The sequence below is a fragment of the Lontra canadensis genome, unplaced genomic scaffold (assembly GCF_010015895.1).
Source record: "Lontra canadensis isolate GAN:19392208 unplaced genomic scaffold, GSC_riverotter_1.0 scaffold23, whole genome shotgun sequence".
In the NCBI taxonomy this organism is placed as follows: Eukaryota; Metazoa; Chordata; class Mammalia; order Carnivora; family Mustelidae; genus Lontra; species Lontra canadensis.
In genome coordinates this window covers 23,460,567-23,481,314 of record NW_022631017.1, presented here as the reverse complement: position 1 = coordinate 23,481,314, position 20,748 = coordinate 23,460,567, and the positions used below count along the sequence as shown (strand labels likewise).

General features: G+C 34.3%; 1 protein-coding gene across 5 annotated transcripts in view; it reads right to left on the bottom strand.

Annotated features, from left to right (window-relative positions):
* LAMA2 (laminin subunit alpha 2) overlaps window positions 1-20,748 on the bottom strand; it is a 634,066-nt gene that overhangs the window by 360,009 nt on the left and 253,309 nt on the right. For all 5 annotated transcript variants that reach the window (XM_032862519.1, XM_032862522.1, XM_032862520.1 and 2 more), the window contains exons 9-10: window positions 19,270-19,369; window positions 6,330-6,490 (exon numbers count right to left, since the gene is read on the bottom strand). In XM_032862519.1, the coding sequence (XP_032718410.1) occupies window positions 6,330-6,490; window positions 19,270-19,369 (261 nt within the window). The remainder of the gene's footprint in view (window positions 1-6,329; window positions 6,491-19,269; window positions 19,370-20,748) is intronic.

The window sequence follows — 20,748 nt, the reverse complement described above, 5'->3', positions numbered from 1 at the left end:
TCAAAAGGCTTCGATGTTATAATTACACCTATTGAGAGTTAGGCAAGAAAGATTTAATATCATCATTTTATAGATTAAGAAATAGGTATCAACCAATCTTAGTAACTTTCAAATCTCTGCAACTGTTTCATTTTCTTTCTTCCTTTTTTTATGTATGAGTCACTGTCAGCTTCTTATTGATTGATGGAAAAAATAACAGAAGTGAGGCTGACATTAAATAGATTGCAAGTTGTGAAAAGATAATAAAGGAAAAGACAAAGATGTTACAAGTGATTACTGCAGGAGAATGATTTCTATCAGGGGAACCAGGATCCCAGCTTTGCTAAGAAAGTGAAGATGAACCTTGAAAACTGTGCAGCATGCAAAGGGCCAGGGCCAGGGGTAAGGTTTTCCCACCCTTCTAAACAGACTCTGAAATTCCAGAAAGAGCTTGGTGCCCCCGAGGAATGTAATTCAGACTAGAAGACAGGGACTGAAGCTCCAGAACATTCTGGGAAGATAACCCAAGGTCAGATCACATAAGCTTGTTGGCCAGTAAGGACTTAATGGAAAGTGCAGTAGAAAACCCAAAGCAAAGCACGTGAAAATACACACTTTGATTTCTAATCTTTTACTTCACTATTTATCTTTCTGTTATAAGACTTTGATAAAATAAAAGCACATGTTACAACCTAGATCAAGGTCAGTTTATATTATGTATCAGAGTCTGTATTCCAACTGCCTTTGAATGGATAACATGACACCAAACTTCAAAAGAGCCAATTTCTAGCATGTGGTACTTAAAATAAATACCAAGAGTCTGACCAGCATTTACATTCAACTGACTTATATATCTGGGAATGCTTCCCTCTTGTAACTCACAAGAAGATAGAGGAATTTAAAAAATGTTAATAATGTATAAAAATTAGTAAGTATTTTCATGTCTTGAGCTAACATTTTCATATTTTGAAATATAATGAGGATGATGTTCACTAATATCATTGAGTAAACAAGATATAACAGATATAACAGAATATCTATAAAATTGATAGCAGTTGATACATACTAATTTCATTTACCTCTTTTCAAATCAGGAAATGTTTTTTTTTCCTTTGATTAAAGAAATTTTAAATTAGGAATTATTTAAAAGCACCAGAAAAGTACACATGACATTTATCCACTACCCATAACCTAGAGGTTGAAAAATATTAACATTTCTCATGTGTGTTTCAGATATATTTTAAAGGAATATTTAGGCACATTTGAATTTTACTTCATGTCTATCCTAGTCCCTTCCCCTTTTCTCTAGAGTTAACTAGTCTCTGAAATTCTACATATCAGAGTATTTAAAATTTTTTAATTTATGTGTGTGTCCACACAATATGAAACTGTTTTATGTCTTACAATGTCACACAAATGACAGCACAGTGACATTGGTTTTCCTCACCTCACCTGAAGTTTCTGAGATTTATCAATGCTTAGGCATGAGGACCTATTTCACTCACTGGAACAGCTCTTCTTTCATATTTCATGAATGTATTGCACTTCATTTTTCTTACTGATATATGGATATTTCAATTTTTTTCTAATTTTTAAAACAATTATGTATATGGCGGACAGCTTTTGCTTCTTTCTGCACAGTGTACGAGTTTCTTTAGCGTGAATGATACCCTACTGTTCTCCTAAGGTCGTAGTACTAATTTACTCAAATGACAGCAGCATTTCTCTTGGTTTTCACCAGGATTTGATATTATTTGCTATCTCCCCATTTAAAGTTTTATCCTATATTCTCCAATAATCTTCTTGAAAAGTATCTCCACTTAAAAATACTTATTTCTAAGTATCATATAGTTTTTGTTCCTATTCGGAATATTTTCATTCTATTTTCTAATTGGTTATCACTGACATATAGAAATGCTACTGTTTTTTATAGACAGATACTTGCATTCTTCGAGCCACTGGAATACTCTTCTGGTTTCAATATTCTCCTTGCTAAAGAATGTACATCATCAAGCAGTGTTTTCTTTTTTTTTTTTTAAAGATTTTATTTATTTATTTGACAGAGAGAGATCACAAGTAGGTAGATAGGCAGGCAGAGAGAGAGAGGAGAAAGCAGGCTCCCTGTCAAGCAGAGAGCCCGATGCGGGACTCGATCCCAGGACCCTGAGATCATGACCTGAGCTGAAGGCAGAGGCTCAACCCACTGAGCCACCCAGGTGCCCAAAAGCAGTGTTTTCAATACAGTTGGACTGACAATGGCAAACACACATCATGATATTTGTCTCTTGCACATATATGATAGGATAGATGCAATAAAAACATATCTAACACTTATAAGACTTTTTCTCTCAATCTTGACTCGTGGGCAAGTTGCCTACTGGGAGCTTAGGTGTTAGATTTCTTTTTTTTTTATCTTCTCCAAATGGAAAATATTGAATTTTCTTTAATTCTCGACAATTCTTTTCATCATTTTTGGATATTCTTTCTCATCTATTTCATCTAGTCTCTTCTTGGGCAACTCCTGCTACTTTTATTAAATTTTATCCTTCTATGAGTCACGCCACTTAGCATCTCATGTTTTCATGTCTTTACTTCCTATGTCAATATATAGGTGATATCCTCAAGTCTGCATTTCTAAAACTTTATTAAGCAGTTTCTAACCTTCTGCTCAGCCCATTCACTGAATTTTAAATTTCAACCATAAACAGTTTTTATTTCTAGAAGTAAATGATATTGACTTCTTTTCCAAAGCTGCTTATTTATTTTAATATGGGGCCCTATTTTGTACTGTTTTTCCCATTCTTTTTTATTCCTTTATATTCACATCATGTTTTATGATTATACATTTTCATGTATTTTATGATTAATATGATAAAAGTATATACTTTGCTGTTTATATGAATTCTTGCAAACTATCTTATTCTTCTAGTTCTTGGTGTACAAACATTCTGACTTCTGTGGCTCCTGATTTCGTTTTGTAGTTATTTTTCTATCGTGCTGTGTACTGCTTTATTGCAAGCTCATCATCAGTTGAAGCAGCACCTTCTTTCCTGTGGGAATACCACTTGCCTGACATGTTGAAGAATTCTAACATAAAGGGAGAATAAGACTGACCCCATTCCCATGTGGCACACAGGTTTGGGTGTTTGCTTCCTCACTGCACACTAATTTTTCCCTGCCTAGAGCCCCAAAGGAGAAAGAAAGTTACTGTTGCCACCGCCAGCTTGCAGGCGGAATTTTCTAGTGCCTGTTTCACTGTCAGGAGACAATTCTAGAGTCTAAGCGTAAGTGAACTCAATTTTAATTACCCTCCTTGAGTCCAAACCTCAATGTCAAGTCCTAGAGAGGCCATTAAAACTTCCAACCTTATTTCCATTTGTAGATTAGGACCAGCCTCCTATTTCCCCACCCCATGACCTTTGTTGTTCAGCTCTGCTTGGGCTTATGCTTGTTAACTTAGGTTTCTCTTTTGGGTCTGACATACAGAAATTTCCCTCTCTTTCCTGAATCAACATAATTACAAATTTATTTACCCTGTTTCATCCAGCATACTTGTACTGGAAGTGAAAGAAGTGGTGTCCCTTTTTCTCAGTATATCTTGATAGAATGTTACCCATTTAAAATTTACAATAGAAGTATATATAGGCCCAAGACTTCATAACCAAGTGCTTTCTTAAAGTATCTACATACTTCAGTAAGGACAAAATTTCTTCCTAATGAAAGTTATTAAAAAAAATTACATGTTATAATGCAACCAAATAAACGTGTACGTGTTTACTGGTTAATATGCATTTTGGAAATGAGCATTTATATTGATACCATTTTATTTGAATTTAAGTCTCCAGTATCTTAGCTTCTTAATGAAGTATTACTTGTTAAATACCATTTTGATCGATCCATATTGTTTCAAATAACCAGCAGACACACCTATGTCTCATCATGTTTTCGTAAAAAAGAATGGCCTTCCACATTTCTCTCTACATTAATAAATGTCTGTTCAGTATTTAAATTGCATGCATATTTTATTGGAATACTGTGTATTTATTACTCTTTTAAATAAGAGATTATAGGTACTTAATTATAGTGCATTACATGCATGCATATTATGATATAATTCACTTGCTGTATGCATATAATTAGTGATTTTTAAAACTATGTGGATGTCTATTGAAATCTGTTTTCTGCAAGTTTTTATCCTAAAAGAAAAAAAGAACGAACATTTAGTTTTATCTAAGCGGTTATAGTCATCTATTTAAAATGTCACACAGTTGAAAGGCAACCCTTTTAATGATGCTACTTACTTATTTATTCTTTTATGATTTCTTAATTGTTGTTTATTGTTTTTTAACTGTCTGTGTAGAGCTTCAGATGTGTTTGTAAGAGGGATGATTCTTCTTTTTTGTTTTTTAATATATATTTATTTATTTATTTGACAGAGAGAGACATGGTGAGAGAACACAAGTAGAGGGAGTGGGAGGAAGCGAAGCAGGCTCACCGCTGAGCAGGAAGCCTGATGTGGGACTCAATCCCAAGGTCCTGGGATCATGACCCGAGCCTAAGGCAGCCATTTAACCACTAAGCCACCCAGGCACCCCAAAAGGGATGCTTCTTCACTGGGACTGTAATTGCTCCATACAAGACAGAGGCAGACAGAGAGCTGGGAGAGGGCAGGCAGTGGCTCAAAGAGGTCTCCCTCTGAGTCCTCCTAGTGGCTATAGCTCTCTTATTCTAGCCTTTCTCTCTATATTTACCAAAGAAAGGAAAAAATTAGGCCTGCATCTCTCCCTCACTTGTTACTCTTTCCTTACAAATACTAGACATCTCCAGCGTATGAACAGTAGGTATATAAAAACATTCCTTTTCTTTTTTCCCATTTGATGTCCTGTATTCTGGAGACTGGGGAGATTTCCCTTCCATTCTAAGCTCAGCTTTGCCTGTCCTTTATTTGAACAAGTGATAAAACTCAGAGATTTCTGTGGAGTTTTGTAAGAGAAATAAAATGCACACAAGCAACATTTTGGTAAATATCAGAGAATATGAACTAAGCCTGTAGGACTGTCCAAAAAGACACAGAGAATGAAGAGCAGAGGTCTCCTTAAACAAGTGATCATACACAGATGGCACCACAGTCTTGGTCTGTGCTATGGCAATTTATTATTTCAAATAATATTGGAATAAAATGTCCTATATCTAGGAAATTTACTATGTTCCAGTATATGACAGCTTTTACTATAGATTATGGACTTTCTGCCAGTTTACAGAGACAGGAGTTGTGTAGTTTCAGTAGGGAGAAAAAACACCTAAATGACCCATGATACAGCATACACTTATTATGTAACTATTATAATATTTAGCTTGTTATGTCAGACATTCTTGTCCCAATCAATATACACTTCACATTAATACTAATATTTACTTCCTGTGTTATACTTTAATGTTTGTATGCACATACACATATAACAAATGGAAGTATATAATTTCATGTGATTTACAGCTTCCTAGATAAGACTAATGATTTAATAAAGGTTCTTAAAAAGGTTCCAACCATAACTGAGAGCAAAGGAAAAAAAAAGTAACATTCATTTTTTATATCAGTATGGCATTCTAACTTTTTCAGTGTATTCTGTCAACTAATGTAGATAACACAGCTTAACCTCAGTGTTTTGGAACTGATTAGCACAGCTAAATGAAATCAGTTCTGTCATTTTAGACTTGTGCATGCCTCTGTTTCCTCTATGCATACAAGCTGTGGTTGTAATGCCTCCCTCAGTGTTAACATGATGAGCTATTAGCTGAGTATGTACAACAAATAAAGTCATATTTCTGAAAGTACTCTTAGGAGGAAAAATTGAGACTTTAATCAATTCCCCTAGGGTTTCTTACATTTTTGGTAATAAAACAGAAGAATCTGAATGTAGTAATTTCAGACAATCTGGGTCTAAACTTCAAAAGATTATCTAAAACGCCAGAATGTAACTCTTGGCAGAATTATTTTCAGAGGTAGATGCAAAGCTATGGAAGGTTTGAGTGTATCGTTGTTGTTTGTAATGCTATTTTTCAATTCACAGACTAGCTGGGTAATGAGGGAAAGGGGTTTTTGCTATGAAGTGACACCTCTTCCTAGGGTGACCGGTCCTTCTTGAGCTGGTAGAATTAGACAAATGGTGGATGTTTGGACATCCTGGTTGTAAAGACACTTAAGAGGAGGGCCAATGGTAGGATAGAAAGGGGATATTTATAGGAGAAGTTGTTATAATTGACCTAATGTCAAACAGACAGAACAGATCAGAAAAGAAAGGGAAAAGGACCTTCTGTCTTGACAGCAGACTTTACCGGCATACACAACACACCTTGCAGTGACAGTGTCCAAAACAAGGGTCTTCATTTGTGCTCCCTGCACCACTGCAGTTACATGGCTTGCATTCTGGGTAGCCAGTGTAGCCTCGGGCACAGCGGTCACAGCTCACGCCTCTGAAGCCAGGTTTGCAATGACAAGACCCAGGTGCCAAACCTATGGGAAAACGAACCACATATCAACAACTGAAACACACACAAATTCCTAAAGGTTTCATGATAGTAACACTTATAATTATTTTTTGACACAAAAACTAATAAAGAAAAGTTAAACCTTTAAAGGATATAAGGCTTAATTAGAAGTTGGCTACAAGTCTCTAACACAGCATCTCTTACATATCTTTACAAATATAAAGAATGAAAAAAGAAAGATAAAATCTTGAAGGTCCTACCAAAATTGAGGCCACAGAAAAACTGTCACAATGATCAAGGACTCATTTTCATAGTTGATTAATGATACTCAAAGAATAAGCAGCGACCTGTGATACATGTTGCTTCATAGCTGAGACTACCATGAGATGGAAAAAGTGCCTGGTGGGTAAAAATATACTGCTTAAGCCCAAAATTAAACAACAGTCATCTAAATATGACATCACTGGGTACTAGAACAACAAAATTTGTGGGGATAGATATTTTGAGAACAAGATATAGAGAAAAATGAAAGCAGTTTAAATTTACTTTTTCTTTTTAAATCATCAAAAAACAATTTCTATTCTTCTCTTTGATTAAAAAAATGGAAAATGCAGATGAATAAGTACAAGTTATTGACTTTCAAAATCTGGAAGGGTGTAAGAGCAAAATATAGCCCACACAAGAAAGGAAAGGAGAAAAGAAAGAAGCATTACAAGGGGAAATACACAGCAGGATGGGAAGAAGACTGTCAAACCCACATGCTAATCATATGTCATATGTTCATGGTCTTACTGCTTTTGTTAAAACTATGTGTGGAGAACTTTTAAAAGTCTACTTCACTGAAGGACATTTCTCCAACGGGTAAGTGGGGGTGGAACCCTCGTGGGGACAGTGCGCTCTCAGGATCCATGGGGTCACAGAAAGACACAAAAAGTGTCTGAGTGTGGCAGAGCTCCCAGGTATTGGAGCAGGGAAGCTGACTGCAGAGACAGAGCCAAGGAGTGAGCTCTCAGCTTGGGGTTACCTTAAGCTGTGATCCAAGTCACAATCAGACCACTGCTCTTTGAGCAGGGACCCCACAAGTGGCAGATACGGAGAGACCTCCTCCTTTCTTATGCATGAAGAGAGGCAAGGGAGCACGTGGCAAGAATCTGCTGGGATTGAAGACACCAAACAGGGCTGTGTGCCAGAAATAAAAATGTTCAGTCACAGGACGAGTGAGCTCAGAGCACAGCAAGAGACCATGGAGATGGGAGGGACTGACTGGTTTTCTCTGAGGGTGTACTGAGGAATGGGGCCACAAGCTCTTGGCTCCTACGGGCCAGAGATTGGGAGGCCACCATTCTCATTCTCATTATCCAAAGCAGTGCGGAGAGCATTCAGAGAACAAAAGATCCCGAGAGCAAACTCGAGCAGATTGCTTTAGCCTGGCCCCTGGCAAAGGTGGCGCAATAGCACTTCAGGCAAAGACATTTGAGAATCACAGCAACAGGCCCCTCCCCCAGAAGATCAGCAAGAACATCCAGCCAAGACCAAGTGCACTAATCTACGAGAACAGTGGAACTCCACAGCTAGGGGAAAGCAACCTATAGAATTCATGGCTTTTTCCCCATGATACTTTAGTCTTGCAAAGTTAAATTTTTTAATTTTATTTTTTTCTTATTCTATTTTTTTTTACTTTTCCTCTTTCAATGTTTTTTAACTAGTTTATCTTATCAATAACTTTTTAAAAAAAAATCTTTCAAAATCTTCAAAAATCTCACAAAATCTTCATTGTTATAGCCATATTTTATCCCTTCATTATATTTAAACTTATTTTTGGTATACATATAGATTTTTTCTCTTTAAAATTTTAGGATACAATTTCTTCTAATAGATCAAAATATACCCTAAATCTAGCACATGGCTTTGTTCTAGTCCCCAGCCTGATCACAGTCTCTCCTCATTTTTTTTCTTTTTCCACCCAACTTATCTTATCAATTCCTTTTATAGAATTTTTTAAAAATTTTCACCTTTATAGTCATATTCCATCCCTTCATCATGTTTACCCTTACTTTTGTGTATATATACATTTTTCTTTCCTTAAAATTTTGGAAAGTAGTTTCTTCTAAAAAAACAAAATCCACCAAAATCAAGTGGGTGGCTCCGATCTATTCACCAGTCTAATATACATATACATATACATATACATATACATATACATATATAATGTATATATACAATTTTTATTTCATTTTTCCCCTTTCTTCTCCCCCCAGTTTTGGGTCTCTTCTGATTTGGTTAGTGTACATTTTTTGGGGTTCTTTGCTACCCTTTTAGTATTTTATTCTATCATGCATATATTATTATCTAGATAAAATGACAAGGTGGAAAAACTCACCACAAAAAAAAGAACAATACTGATGGCTAGGGAACTAATCAATACAGACATTGGTAATATGTCAGAACTAAAGTTTAGAATGATGATTATCAAGGTGCTAGCTGGGCTCGAAGAAGGTATGGAAGATATTAGAGTACTCCCTTCTGGAGAAATAAAATCCTTTCTGGTGGGGAAAAAAGAACTAAAATCTAACCAAGTTGAAATAAAAAAAGCTATTAATGAGGTGCAATAAAAAATGGAGGGTCTTACTGCTAAGATAAATGAGGCAGAAAAGAGAATTAGTGATATAGAAGACCAAATGACAGAAAATGAAGAAGCTGATCAAGGGAGAAAAACGACTACTAGACCATAAGAGGAGAGAATTCAAGAGATAAGTAATACCATAAGATGAAATAATATTAGAATAATTTGGATCCCAGAAGAAGAAAGAGAGAGAGGGGCAGAGGTATATTGGAGCAAATTATAGCAGAGAATTTCCCTAATACAGTAAAAGGAACACACATCAAAATCCAGGAGGCACAGAGGATTGCCCTCAAAATCAATAAAAATAGGTCCACACGCTGTCATCTAATAGTAAAACTTACAAGTCAGTGAAAATGAGAAAATCCTGAAAGCAGCTCGGGACAAGAAGTCTGTAACATACAATGGTAGAAATGTTATATTGGCAGCAGATTTATCCATAGAGACCTGGCAAGCCATAAAGAACTGGCATGATATATTCATAGCATTAAATGAGAAAATATACAGCAAAGAACACATCCAGCTAGGCTGTCATTGAAAATAGATGGAGAGATAAAAAGCTTCCAGGACAAACAAAAATTAAAAGAATTTGCAAACACCAAATGAGCCCTACAGGAAATACTGAAAGAGAGTGCCTAAAAGACCAGTAATGAACAGAGATAATATACAGTAACAGTCAGTCACCTTACAGGCAATACAATGGCACTAAGTTCATATCTTTCAATAGTTACCCTGAATGTAAATGGGCTAAATGCCCCAATCAAAAGACACAGGACATCAGAATGGATAAAAAAAATAAGACCCATCAATATGCTGTCTACAAGAAACTCATTTTATTTATTTATTTTTAAAGATTTTATTTATTTATTTGACAGACAGAGATCACAAGTAGGCAGAGAGGCAGGCAGAGAGAGAGGGGGAAGCAGGCTCCCCACCGAGTAGAGAGCCCGATGTGGGGCTTGATCCCAGGACCCTGGCATCATGACCTGAGCTGAAGGCAGAGGCTTTAACCCACTGAGCCACCCAGGCACCCTGAAACTCATTTTAGACCCAAAGACACCTCCAGATTTAAAGTAAGGGGGTGGAAAACAACTTACCATGCTAATGGACATCAAAAGAAAGCGGGGGTGGCAATCCTTATTATCAGATAAGATAGATTTTAAGACAAAGACTATGATTACAGATGAGGAAGGACACTATATCATACTTAAAGGGTCCATCCAACAAGAAGATCTAACAATTTTAAGTATCTAGGTCCCTAACATGTGAGCAGCCAATGATATAAACCAATTAATAACAAAAAAAAGAAACATAACAACAATAATACAATAATAGCAGGGGATGCTAACCCATTCACTGAAATGGAAAGATCATCCAAGCAAAAGATCAGCAAGGAAATAAAGGCTTTTAATGACACACTGGACCAGATGGATATCACAGATATATTCAGAACATTCCATCCCAAAGCAACAGAATACACATTCTTCTCTAGTGCACATGGAACATTCTCCAGAATATATCACACACTAGGTCACAAATCAGGTCTCAACTGGTACCAAAAGACTGGGATCATTCCCTGAATATTTTCAGACCACAATGCTCTGAAGCTAGAACTCAATCACAAAGGAAGTTAGAAAGAACTCAAATACATGGAGGCTAAAGAGCATCCTACTAAAGAATGAATGGGTCAGCCAGAAAATTAAAGAAGAATTGAAAAAATCCATGGAAACAAATGAAAATGAAAACACAACTATTCAAAATCTTCGGGACACAGCAAAGTGGAGGAAAGTATCTTGTGATGCAAGCCTTTCTCAAAAAACAAGAAAAGTCTCAAGTATACAACCTAACCCTACACCTAAAGGAGCTGGAGAAAGAACAGCAAAGAAAGCCTAAACCCAGCAGGAGAAGAGAAATCCTAAAGATCAGGGCAGAAATCAATGAACTAGAAACCAAAAGAACAGTAGAACAAATCAACGAAACTAGGAGGTGGTTCTTTGAAAGAATTAATAAGATTGATAAAACCCTGACCAGACTTATCAAAAAGGAAAAGAGAAAGGACCAAAATAAAATCATAAATGAAAGAGGAGAGATCACAACCAACACCAAAGAAATACAAACAAATATAAGAACATATTATAAGCAACTCTATGCCAGCAAATTTGACAATCTGGAAGAAATGGATGCATTCCTAGAGACTATAAACACCAAAACTGAACCAGGAAAAAATAGAAAACCTGAACAGAGTCATAACCAGTAAGGAGATTCAAACAGTCATCAAAAATCTCCCAAAAAGAGCCCAGGGCCAGACAGCTTCCTGGAGGAATTTGACCAAACATTTAAAGAAAAATTAATACCTATTCTCCTGAAACTGTTCCAAAAAATAGAAATGGAAGGAAAACTTCCAAACTTATTTTACGAGGCCAGCATTACCTTGATCCCAAAACCATACAAAGACCACGCCAAAAAGGAGATTTACAGACCAATATCCTTAACGAACATGGATGCAAAAATTCTCACCAAAATCCTAGCCAATAGGTTCCAACAGTATACATTAAAAGGATTATTCACCATGGCCAAATGGATTTATTCCTGGGTTGCAAGGTTAGTTCAACATCCGCAAATCAATGAATGTGATACAATACATTAATAAAAGAAAGAACAAGAACCATATGATACTCACAATAGATGCTGAAAAAGCATTTGACAAAGTACAGCATCCTTTCCTGATCAAAACTCTTCGAAGTGTGGGGATAGAGGGTACATACCTCCATATCATCAAAGCCATCTATGAAAAACCCACAGTGAGTATCATTCTAAATGGGGAAAAACTGAGAGCTTTTCCCCTAAGGTCAGGAACATGGCAGGGATGTCCACTATCACCAGTGCTATTCAACATCATACTAGAAGTCCTAGCCTTGGCAATCAGACAACAAAAAGAAATAAAAGGCATTCAAATCAGCAAAGAAGAAGTCAAACTATCACTCTTTGCTGATGATATGATACTTTATGTGGAAAACCCAAAAGACTCCACTCCAAAACTGCTAGAACTTATACAGGAATTCAGTAAAGTGTCAGGATATAAAATCAATGCACAGAAATCAGGTGCATTTCTATACACCAACAGCAAGACAAAGAAAGAGAAATTAAGGAGTTGATACCATTTACAATTGTACCCCAAAGCATGAGATACCTAGGGATAAACCTAAGCAAAGAGCCAAAGAATCTCTACACAGAAAACTGTAAAGTACTCATGAAAGAAATTGAGGAAGACATGAAGAAATGGAAAAACATTCCATGCTCCTGGATTGGAAGAACAAATATTGTGAAAATGTCTATGCTACCTAAAGCAATCTACATATTTAATATAATCCCTATCAAAATCCCATCCATTTTTTTCAAAGAAATGGGACAAATAATCCTAAAATTTATATGAAACCATAAAAGACCCAAATATCCAGAGGAATGTTGAAAAAGAAAGCCAAAGTTGGAGGCATCACAATTCTAGACTTTAAGCTCTGTTACAAAGCCATCATCATCAAGACAGTATGGTACTCGCACAAAAACAGACACATAGATTAGTGGAACAGAATAGTGCCCAGAAATAGACCCTCAACTCTATGGTCAACTAATCTTTGACAAAGCAGGAAAGAATGTCCAATGGAAAAAAGACAGCCTCTTCAAAAAATGGTGTTGGAAAAATTGGACAGCCACATGGAAAAGAATGAAACTGGACCATTTTCTTATACCACACACAAAAATGGACTCAAAATGGATGAAAGACCTCAATGTGAGATAGGAATCCATCAAAATCTTTGAGGAGAATACAGGCAGCAACCTCTTCTACCTCAGCTGCAGCAACTTCTTCCTAGACACATCACCAAAGGCAAGAGAAGCAAGTCAAAAATGAACTACTAGGACTTCATCAAGATCAAAAGCTTTTGCAAAGCAAAGGAAACAGTCAACAAAAGCAAAAGATAACTGACAGAATAGAAGAAGATATTAGCAAATGACATATCAGATAAAGAGTGAGTTTTCAAAATCTAGAAAGAACTTATCAAACTCAACACCCAAAGAACAAATAATCCAATCAAGAAATGGGCAAAGGACATGAACAGACGTTTCTCCAAAGAAGACATCCAGATGGGTAACAGACATATGAAAAAGTGCTCCACATCACTCGGCATCAGAAAAATACAAATCAAAACCACAATGAGATTCCACTTCACACCAATCAGAATAGCTAAAATTTTAACGAGTCAGGAAATGACAGATGTTGGAGAGGATGGGGAGAAAGAGGAACCCTTCTACGCTGTTGGTGGGAATGCAAGTTGGTGCAGCCACTCTCGAAAACAGCATGGAAGTTCCTCAAAATTTGAAGATAGAGATACCCTACAACACAGCCTTTGCACTACTGGGTATTTACCCTAAAGATACAAATGTAGTGATCTGAAGGGCACATGCACCCAATTGTTCATAGCAGCAATGTCCACAACTATGGAAACTATGGAAAGAACCTTGATGTCAAACTATGGAAAGAACCAAATGTCCATCAACAGATGAATGGATAAAGAAGATGTGGTATATATATATACAATGGAATACTATGCAGCCATCAAATGAAATGAAATCTTGTCATTTGCAATGACGTGGATGGAAGTGGAGGGTATTATGCTGAGCGAAATAAGTCAATCAGAGAAAAACAATTATCATATGATCTCTCTGACATGAGGAATTTGAGAGGCATGGCGGGGTTGATGGGGAGTAGGGAAGGAAAAAAATGAAATAAGATGGGATCAGGAGGGAGACAAACCATAAGAGACTCTTAATCTCACAAAATAAACTGAGGGTTGCTGGGGGTGGGGGGGTAGGGAGAGGGTAGTTAGGTTATGGACATTGGGAATGGTGTGTAATATGGTGAGGGCTGTGAAATGTGTAAGCCTGATGATTCACAGACTTGTATCCCTGGGACAAATAATACATTATATGTTAATAAAAATAATTTAAATAAAAAACAAAAAAACTATGTGTGTATAATGTTTAGAAGAGATATGCAAAATGGTAAGAAAGTTTTAAAAGAAAGGAATGTAAATCTACATTAGGAGAGCATATAAAGTTGTAATATTAGTAATGAGCAAAGTAGAATCCAATGAAAACAGATTCACTAAGGGACTCCTGGGTGGCTCAGTAGGTTAATTGTCTTCCTTTGACTGGGGTCATGATCCCAGGGACATGGTATTGAGCCCCAGGGCAGGATCCCTGCTAAGTGGGGTATCTGCTTCTCCTTCTCCCTCTGCCTCTCTCCCCTTCAACCCTGTGCTAGTGCTCTCTGTTTCTCTCAAATAAATAAATAAATAAAATCTTAAAAAAAATAGATTCATTTGGACAAGCCCTCATTTTACAATGATGACAATAAAATAAAAAACATGACTTAAGATATTATATTCACACTCCATAAGAACACTAATTTTAAGTACAAAAATATATAGATAGACAACAAAAGATTTGAGGGCTCAAAGAGAAAGTGGCCAAAAATCAGTGGCTGAGAATGACATTAACCTACTCCTTTCTAATATTTATGGATGAATTAGAAAAAAAAGACATAGAAAAACATGAATCATCTACTATTGTTGAATTACACATTATACTGTATATATATACTTATTGTAGTTCATTAATCTACGAAAATGCTCAATTTCTCAAAGCAGAAGTAATCTATGTCTACTTTTCTTAACATAAATTACTATTTCTGTATTTGTAATAAAAGTCATTATAAATTAGGATTGAGGTAATATAAAATATCAACCATGATAATAAAGTCTTATACAAAATTCTACCACTCTAAAAATGAATAATATTTCCCCTTTTAACTCTTGAGTGAAAGAGAAATAAAGACTTCAATTGTGATTAAATAGTTTTCTAAGTATATATATAACAGCAGTGAGAAAAGAACTTAATGTTTATGAGATATAGAAAAAGCAGTAACCAAAGGTTACATACATTAAAAAATGTGAATAAATTAAAATTTAATCCATGTAATTATAAGAAAAAAAGAGAAAAAACAAATGAATACCACAGGAAAGAAGGAAGATTTGAAAAATAAACAAAGAAAATAAGGTAAAAGACAACTTAAAAATAATCAAAGATATGAAAGGAGGACAAATGTCAAAGATTATCATAAAAGTATTTTAGTAGCAGTTAGTTTTTACAGTGTTTTCAATGTTTGAAACTCTAACGGAGTATCTAAAACATGGAGGGCTATGTAATTTAGTTTATGAAGCTAGTAAAACTTAGTATCAAAATCTAACTAAGGTAGCCCTAAATAAACCTAATAACAGCTTATAATTAAATGACATTCATTTTATTCGAGGTATTATGCTTAGCACTATATACGATACATGGGTTAATTTAGTTAATACTCAAAACCTCAAAATGAGATAAGTACTATAATGTTTCCCATTTTACAGATCAGAAAACTAAGGCACAGAGAAATTAATTTGTTTGCCAAGATAGCACAGCTAGCAGATGTCATAGACAAAACCAATTTACATATGAATTCCGATGAACAAATCCTAAATAAAATAAATACCAAACTGAATCCTAAAGTACATTAAAAGGATTTTCCATAAGGACCAAAAAGATTTTATTCTGTTAATTTAAATATTGTTTCATATTAATAATATATTTTAACATATTATATTCATAAATCAAATGAAAAAGAAATCTAGTAATTTCAATAAAGGCTGAAAAGCATTCCAAGAAATTAACATTTACTTCTCATGTTAAAATCCCCATTATGGGGGCGCCTGGGTGGCTCGGTGGGTTGGGCCTCTGCCTTTGGCGCAGGTCATGATCCTGGGGTCCTGGGATCAAGCCCCGCTTCTGGCTCTCTGTTCAGTGGGGAGCCTGCTTCCCTTCCTCTCTCTCTGCCTGCCTCTCTGCCTACTTGTGATTTCTGTCTGTCAAATGAATGAATAAAATCTTTAAAAACAAAAAAATCCCCATTAAGACTGAGTGTAGATGTATTCCATATAATGACCATGTCTATCTTAACATTTGTAAAAATCCTATATGTTGTAAGATTGTAATATTGTGAACTAGATGTCCAAACATCCCTCTTGTTCAGAACATTTGACAACACAAGATAAAGTTACAGACAGAAAGAGAGATAGACAGACAGAATGGCTGTGCTGGTTGAAAATAAGGAAACTCCTTTAAAATCAGAAACTACAAAATTTAAAAGAGAGAAAGAGAGAGAGGAGATTCTAAAGAAATAAGCTATCTCTTAACCAGTATCCTTTCTTGGAGCTGACTGACCGATTAACTGAGCATGGCTTTATGGAACGAAAGAAAAGTTGTAGGTACTACTCAAGTTAGAAGATCGTATCAGAGGTTATACAAACTCAAGGATCCTGAAAGGATAAACTAGAACCTTTACACAAACATGCACAAGTATGTGCATGTGTGTGTACTCACAAACACACACACAAAATCATCAAACACACAAGAAAATAGGGCCCCAATGAATAAATTAGCAGAAAAATCAGCCCCCAGGATTAGGCTTATCTAGGTAACAGAGAAAACTGCTAAAAGATACAGAATATAAAATAAATATACTTAATATGTTTAATGAAAAAAATTGTATTAAATATAGATCAATTTAAAAGAGACTACTGGACAAACAAAATATAGCTAGAAACTTTCTTTATAAAATACACCAAATAAATTCCATACTGATTAAGGAACTAAGTATAAAAAAGTGAAATAATAAGAATTAAGAAAATGAATACATTTGTCTGATCTTGGGATAGATGAGAGTTTTAGAATTCTAAAGGCATATCAAAAATTCAATTAAAATATTAAAACATAATAATCTTGGCATAATGTCTTAAAGCTAAAGTTCTTTAAGTTATAATAGGTGATTATATAAAACATTTTAAAGTTTCATTTATAAAATAATCTTAACAATAGTGAGACACAAAATCTGGAATGTTTATAACAAATTTAACATACAGTTGTTTTTCATATTTAAAGTACTCTTACAAATCTTTGGGGGGAAAATCACCACATATCAAAGTAATCAGTTTTTTAGTAATCAAGTTAATGTCATAAAATACCATTTTCCACTATCTGGTTACTCATACTAAGAAGTCCAAAGCATTACACTGTAACTTAGACTCTTTCCTAAGAAATCATCAAGATAAACATGAAGATAAAAATGTATCATGGGAAATGTGTCTAATTTGGTAACCCAGGTCTCTATTGAGTAATATATATCTAATTATAAATTTTGATTCTTACATTTCAATTTTAAAATGAGAAGAATTAGGTCTCAAATTAAATATAACTACGATTTTTGAAAAGATAAAGATGCAATTGGCAGACATTGTCAAGTGAGTTGGAAGACCAGTGGAGAGTATAGGGACTTACACATGGTAGGACCTCAAAAGAGGAGTCTAAATTTAGCGGATCATAAAATCATAACTTAAACTTTTTATTTAACATGATAAATATACCATACTTAAGAAAAATGACTAAACAGTGGAGAAAAGGAATGAATGAATGAATGAATGAATGAAACATTTCTTTTTAAGATGGAGAGTCAGTGGGCAATACTTAATGGTGATTAAAGTACTAAGAATATTATTTAGATATTGTCTGGAAGATATGTTTTTCCAGAACTTAATAGAAGAAATGGCTCAATGTGGTTAAATTTGAAAATGAAATTGGGGGATGAATAAATTGAAGAGGATACTATTGCTATTTATTTTATTCTCTTCCTTATTGTTAAAATTTGTTTTTACTATGTATGGTTTTTATAATAATTGAAAAATATTTATACACAAATATCCTCACTAAAACATTGGTTACAATAAACAAAATTAGAAACAATCTCAATGGCTATATAAAGTTGAGTGGGTAAATAAATTATGGTATGTCCACATAATGATGTTAAATGGTGTTAAAACCAGATTTCAGAAAAACACTCAATAGTTTGGGGAAAAACTCATGTGAAGTTAGCATAAACATGTTAATAAGAGTATTTATAATGAATTACCACTGCATTGTATGCTTATTTTTCTACCTTTCAATATTTTATCAGTTTTTCAAAAATAATATACTTCTTTACAAAGTAAAAAAAGTAAAAAAAAAATAAGTACAGAAAAAAGTTAAAAGACATTACTGAAAATAACATGATTTAGTTGTTACTACAAAAAGATAAGGAGCTATAAAATGAAAAACGACCTCAATAATTCACCATTTGAGATTTAAAATAATCAGGGTTTTAATCTTTTAAGATTTAAGACTGTAGGGCTTAGGTTGATAATCTTATCATTTTATAAAGAAAGCAGGTAAGCTACACCATGCCAAAGAAACATTGCCAGTGTTTTAACTTGAAAGCCATTGGAGGAAAAACGCTATTGTAACCATGATTTATTTTAGTTTTTCCCAAGAGAAGAATCCACCCTTAGTGATATAAAAAACTGTTTCAGATATGTCCTAATGTTCTACTTAACTTTGGCAAGCAACTCTCCTGGACATAGCTCCTTGACATTTTTTATCAAGGAGTTATTTTGGCATTTGATTCTTCAATGTTTGGACTTCATCATGAGTTCAATCCTCAAAGAAAGCATTTGGCTTAAATTTCTATCAGCTTCTTTCCCTTCATTAACTTATGACAACTACCTATTTTTAGTCCTTTATGTACACATTTTGCTTTCTGTACTACATCTCAGTGTATGAAGTCTATTCTCTCCTCCCCCTGCAACACACACATCCCTCAGTGAATGCTGTCTTTTCACACTAGAAACCACAGAAACTACAATAAACAATTCAATAAATAACAAGACACTAAAAAATTACATACATCACAGATTTCTGATTAACCAGAAGATAGACAAGCATAGCTATATAAATATGTATATATGAATATACACACATATGCTTATAATGCAAAATAAATTATTCAACTTTTTGCTTTTAAAGCATAATTAATTAGTTGTAATTAATTTACAGAAAAATAATTATTGAGATGAATAAAAAACTGCTTCCTGGAGGGAACATTGATAGATACGAGAATAAAATTATTAAGTAAAATTTACTATAAAATATTACCCTAAAAATAATCATATCTGGCTTTTTATTGTCCTTTTATCAGAACAACAGTTCTTTGTTCTTGCTCTTACCTCGTCGAGCATGTTTTTCATCCTTCACACAGACTTCATTTAAGGAACCAATTGGATCACAATGGCATGGCTGGCATGGTCTTGGATAATTTGGAGATACCTAACAAGAATATCAAAGGGCTCTTAGTCAAATGTAATAAAAACATAAGTATTTTTTAATTTAGCAAACTTTTAAGGACAAAATAAATTTAATAATACATAATAATAAATTATATGGAGAAAACAGTATAGGAAATTATCTTCAATATATATTTGCAATTTCTAAAATCTCTTCTTCTAAATGGAGCCACAAACCTAAAACAGGTAGTAAAATACACTTGTATTTATTTGCTACCTATAACCAGGAATTATCAAGATTCGGCCACATGAATTCCATGATTTTTCATTCTTTGCTGAAGTTTAAAGAAAACTGCAGATAGAGTACTTTAATTCTTAGACATTTCAAGATGCATCTTTTTTTTATAATCATGGTATCATTATAATAAACAAAAAAACTTGATAGTCTCTAATATATATATTCCTTAATAAAATCCTTCTGATTATTTCTTCTGTATGTTTTTCTTTTCTTAAACCATAGTTCAAAATTAGTAATTTCCCCAAATTTACTTTTTAGGAAGTTTGTTCATGTTGATTATGATGTGACTGACTAAATAGAAATTTATATTTGGTGCTGAAAAAAGATAATATTAAGTAGGCAAATTAACCGTTTGGCTTCCTAGAGAGGGAGCATCAGCCAAGGGCACACAATGTAGCGTCTCCACAATTAGGAAAATGTGAGCTCGCATCTCAGTGTGGGTGCTGACTACACTGCCTCATTTAATTTCTCTACTTCCTTGTGAGATGAGGATATCAGTAAAAACTATAGTAACATTCTTAAGCTAAAATTAAAAGGAAGAACAAATAAAGGTTCTGATAAGATTCCTCAGATTTATTATTCAATATAACTAATTTTAATGTAAAATATTTTAATTAAACAAACCTAGACTGTGAAAATATGCTGTAATTACAACACTTGGTTTCTAGACGCAATAGGATAAGAAGAAAAAAAAAAGCATTTGCCTAGGGTATACCTAAATACTGTGCACATGATCTCTCTCTGTCTCTCTCTACATATAAATAAATCTATTCACATAAATATGTATACTTCCCCCATAAAACATAGCCAGACATATGTACATATCTAAACTTAATTTAGAAATGGAAACTTGTTTACTAATATAAATCAAAGTGTTATAACTAGAGTTATTTACATTTCTGATAGAATATCAATCAACTATATTCACAGATCAGTTTTAAAATCAACATTTTAAAGATACATTTATTCATTCCCCATTATGAAGTAAGAACTGCACAAAGCACAGATAGGTAATGCCTGGTGTCTGCTTTAAATAAGCATATAGGAATAACAAGTTTGGAAGACACAGATTAAGTACAATGTGCCAAGTGATAAAACAGACATACAAACAGAGCATTAGGGCA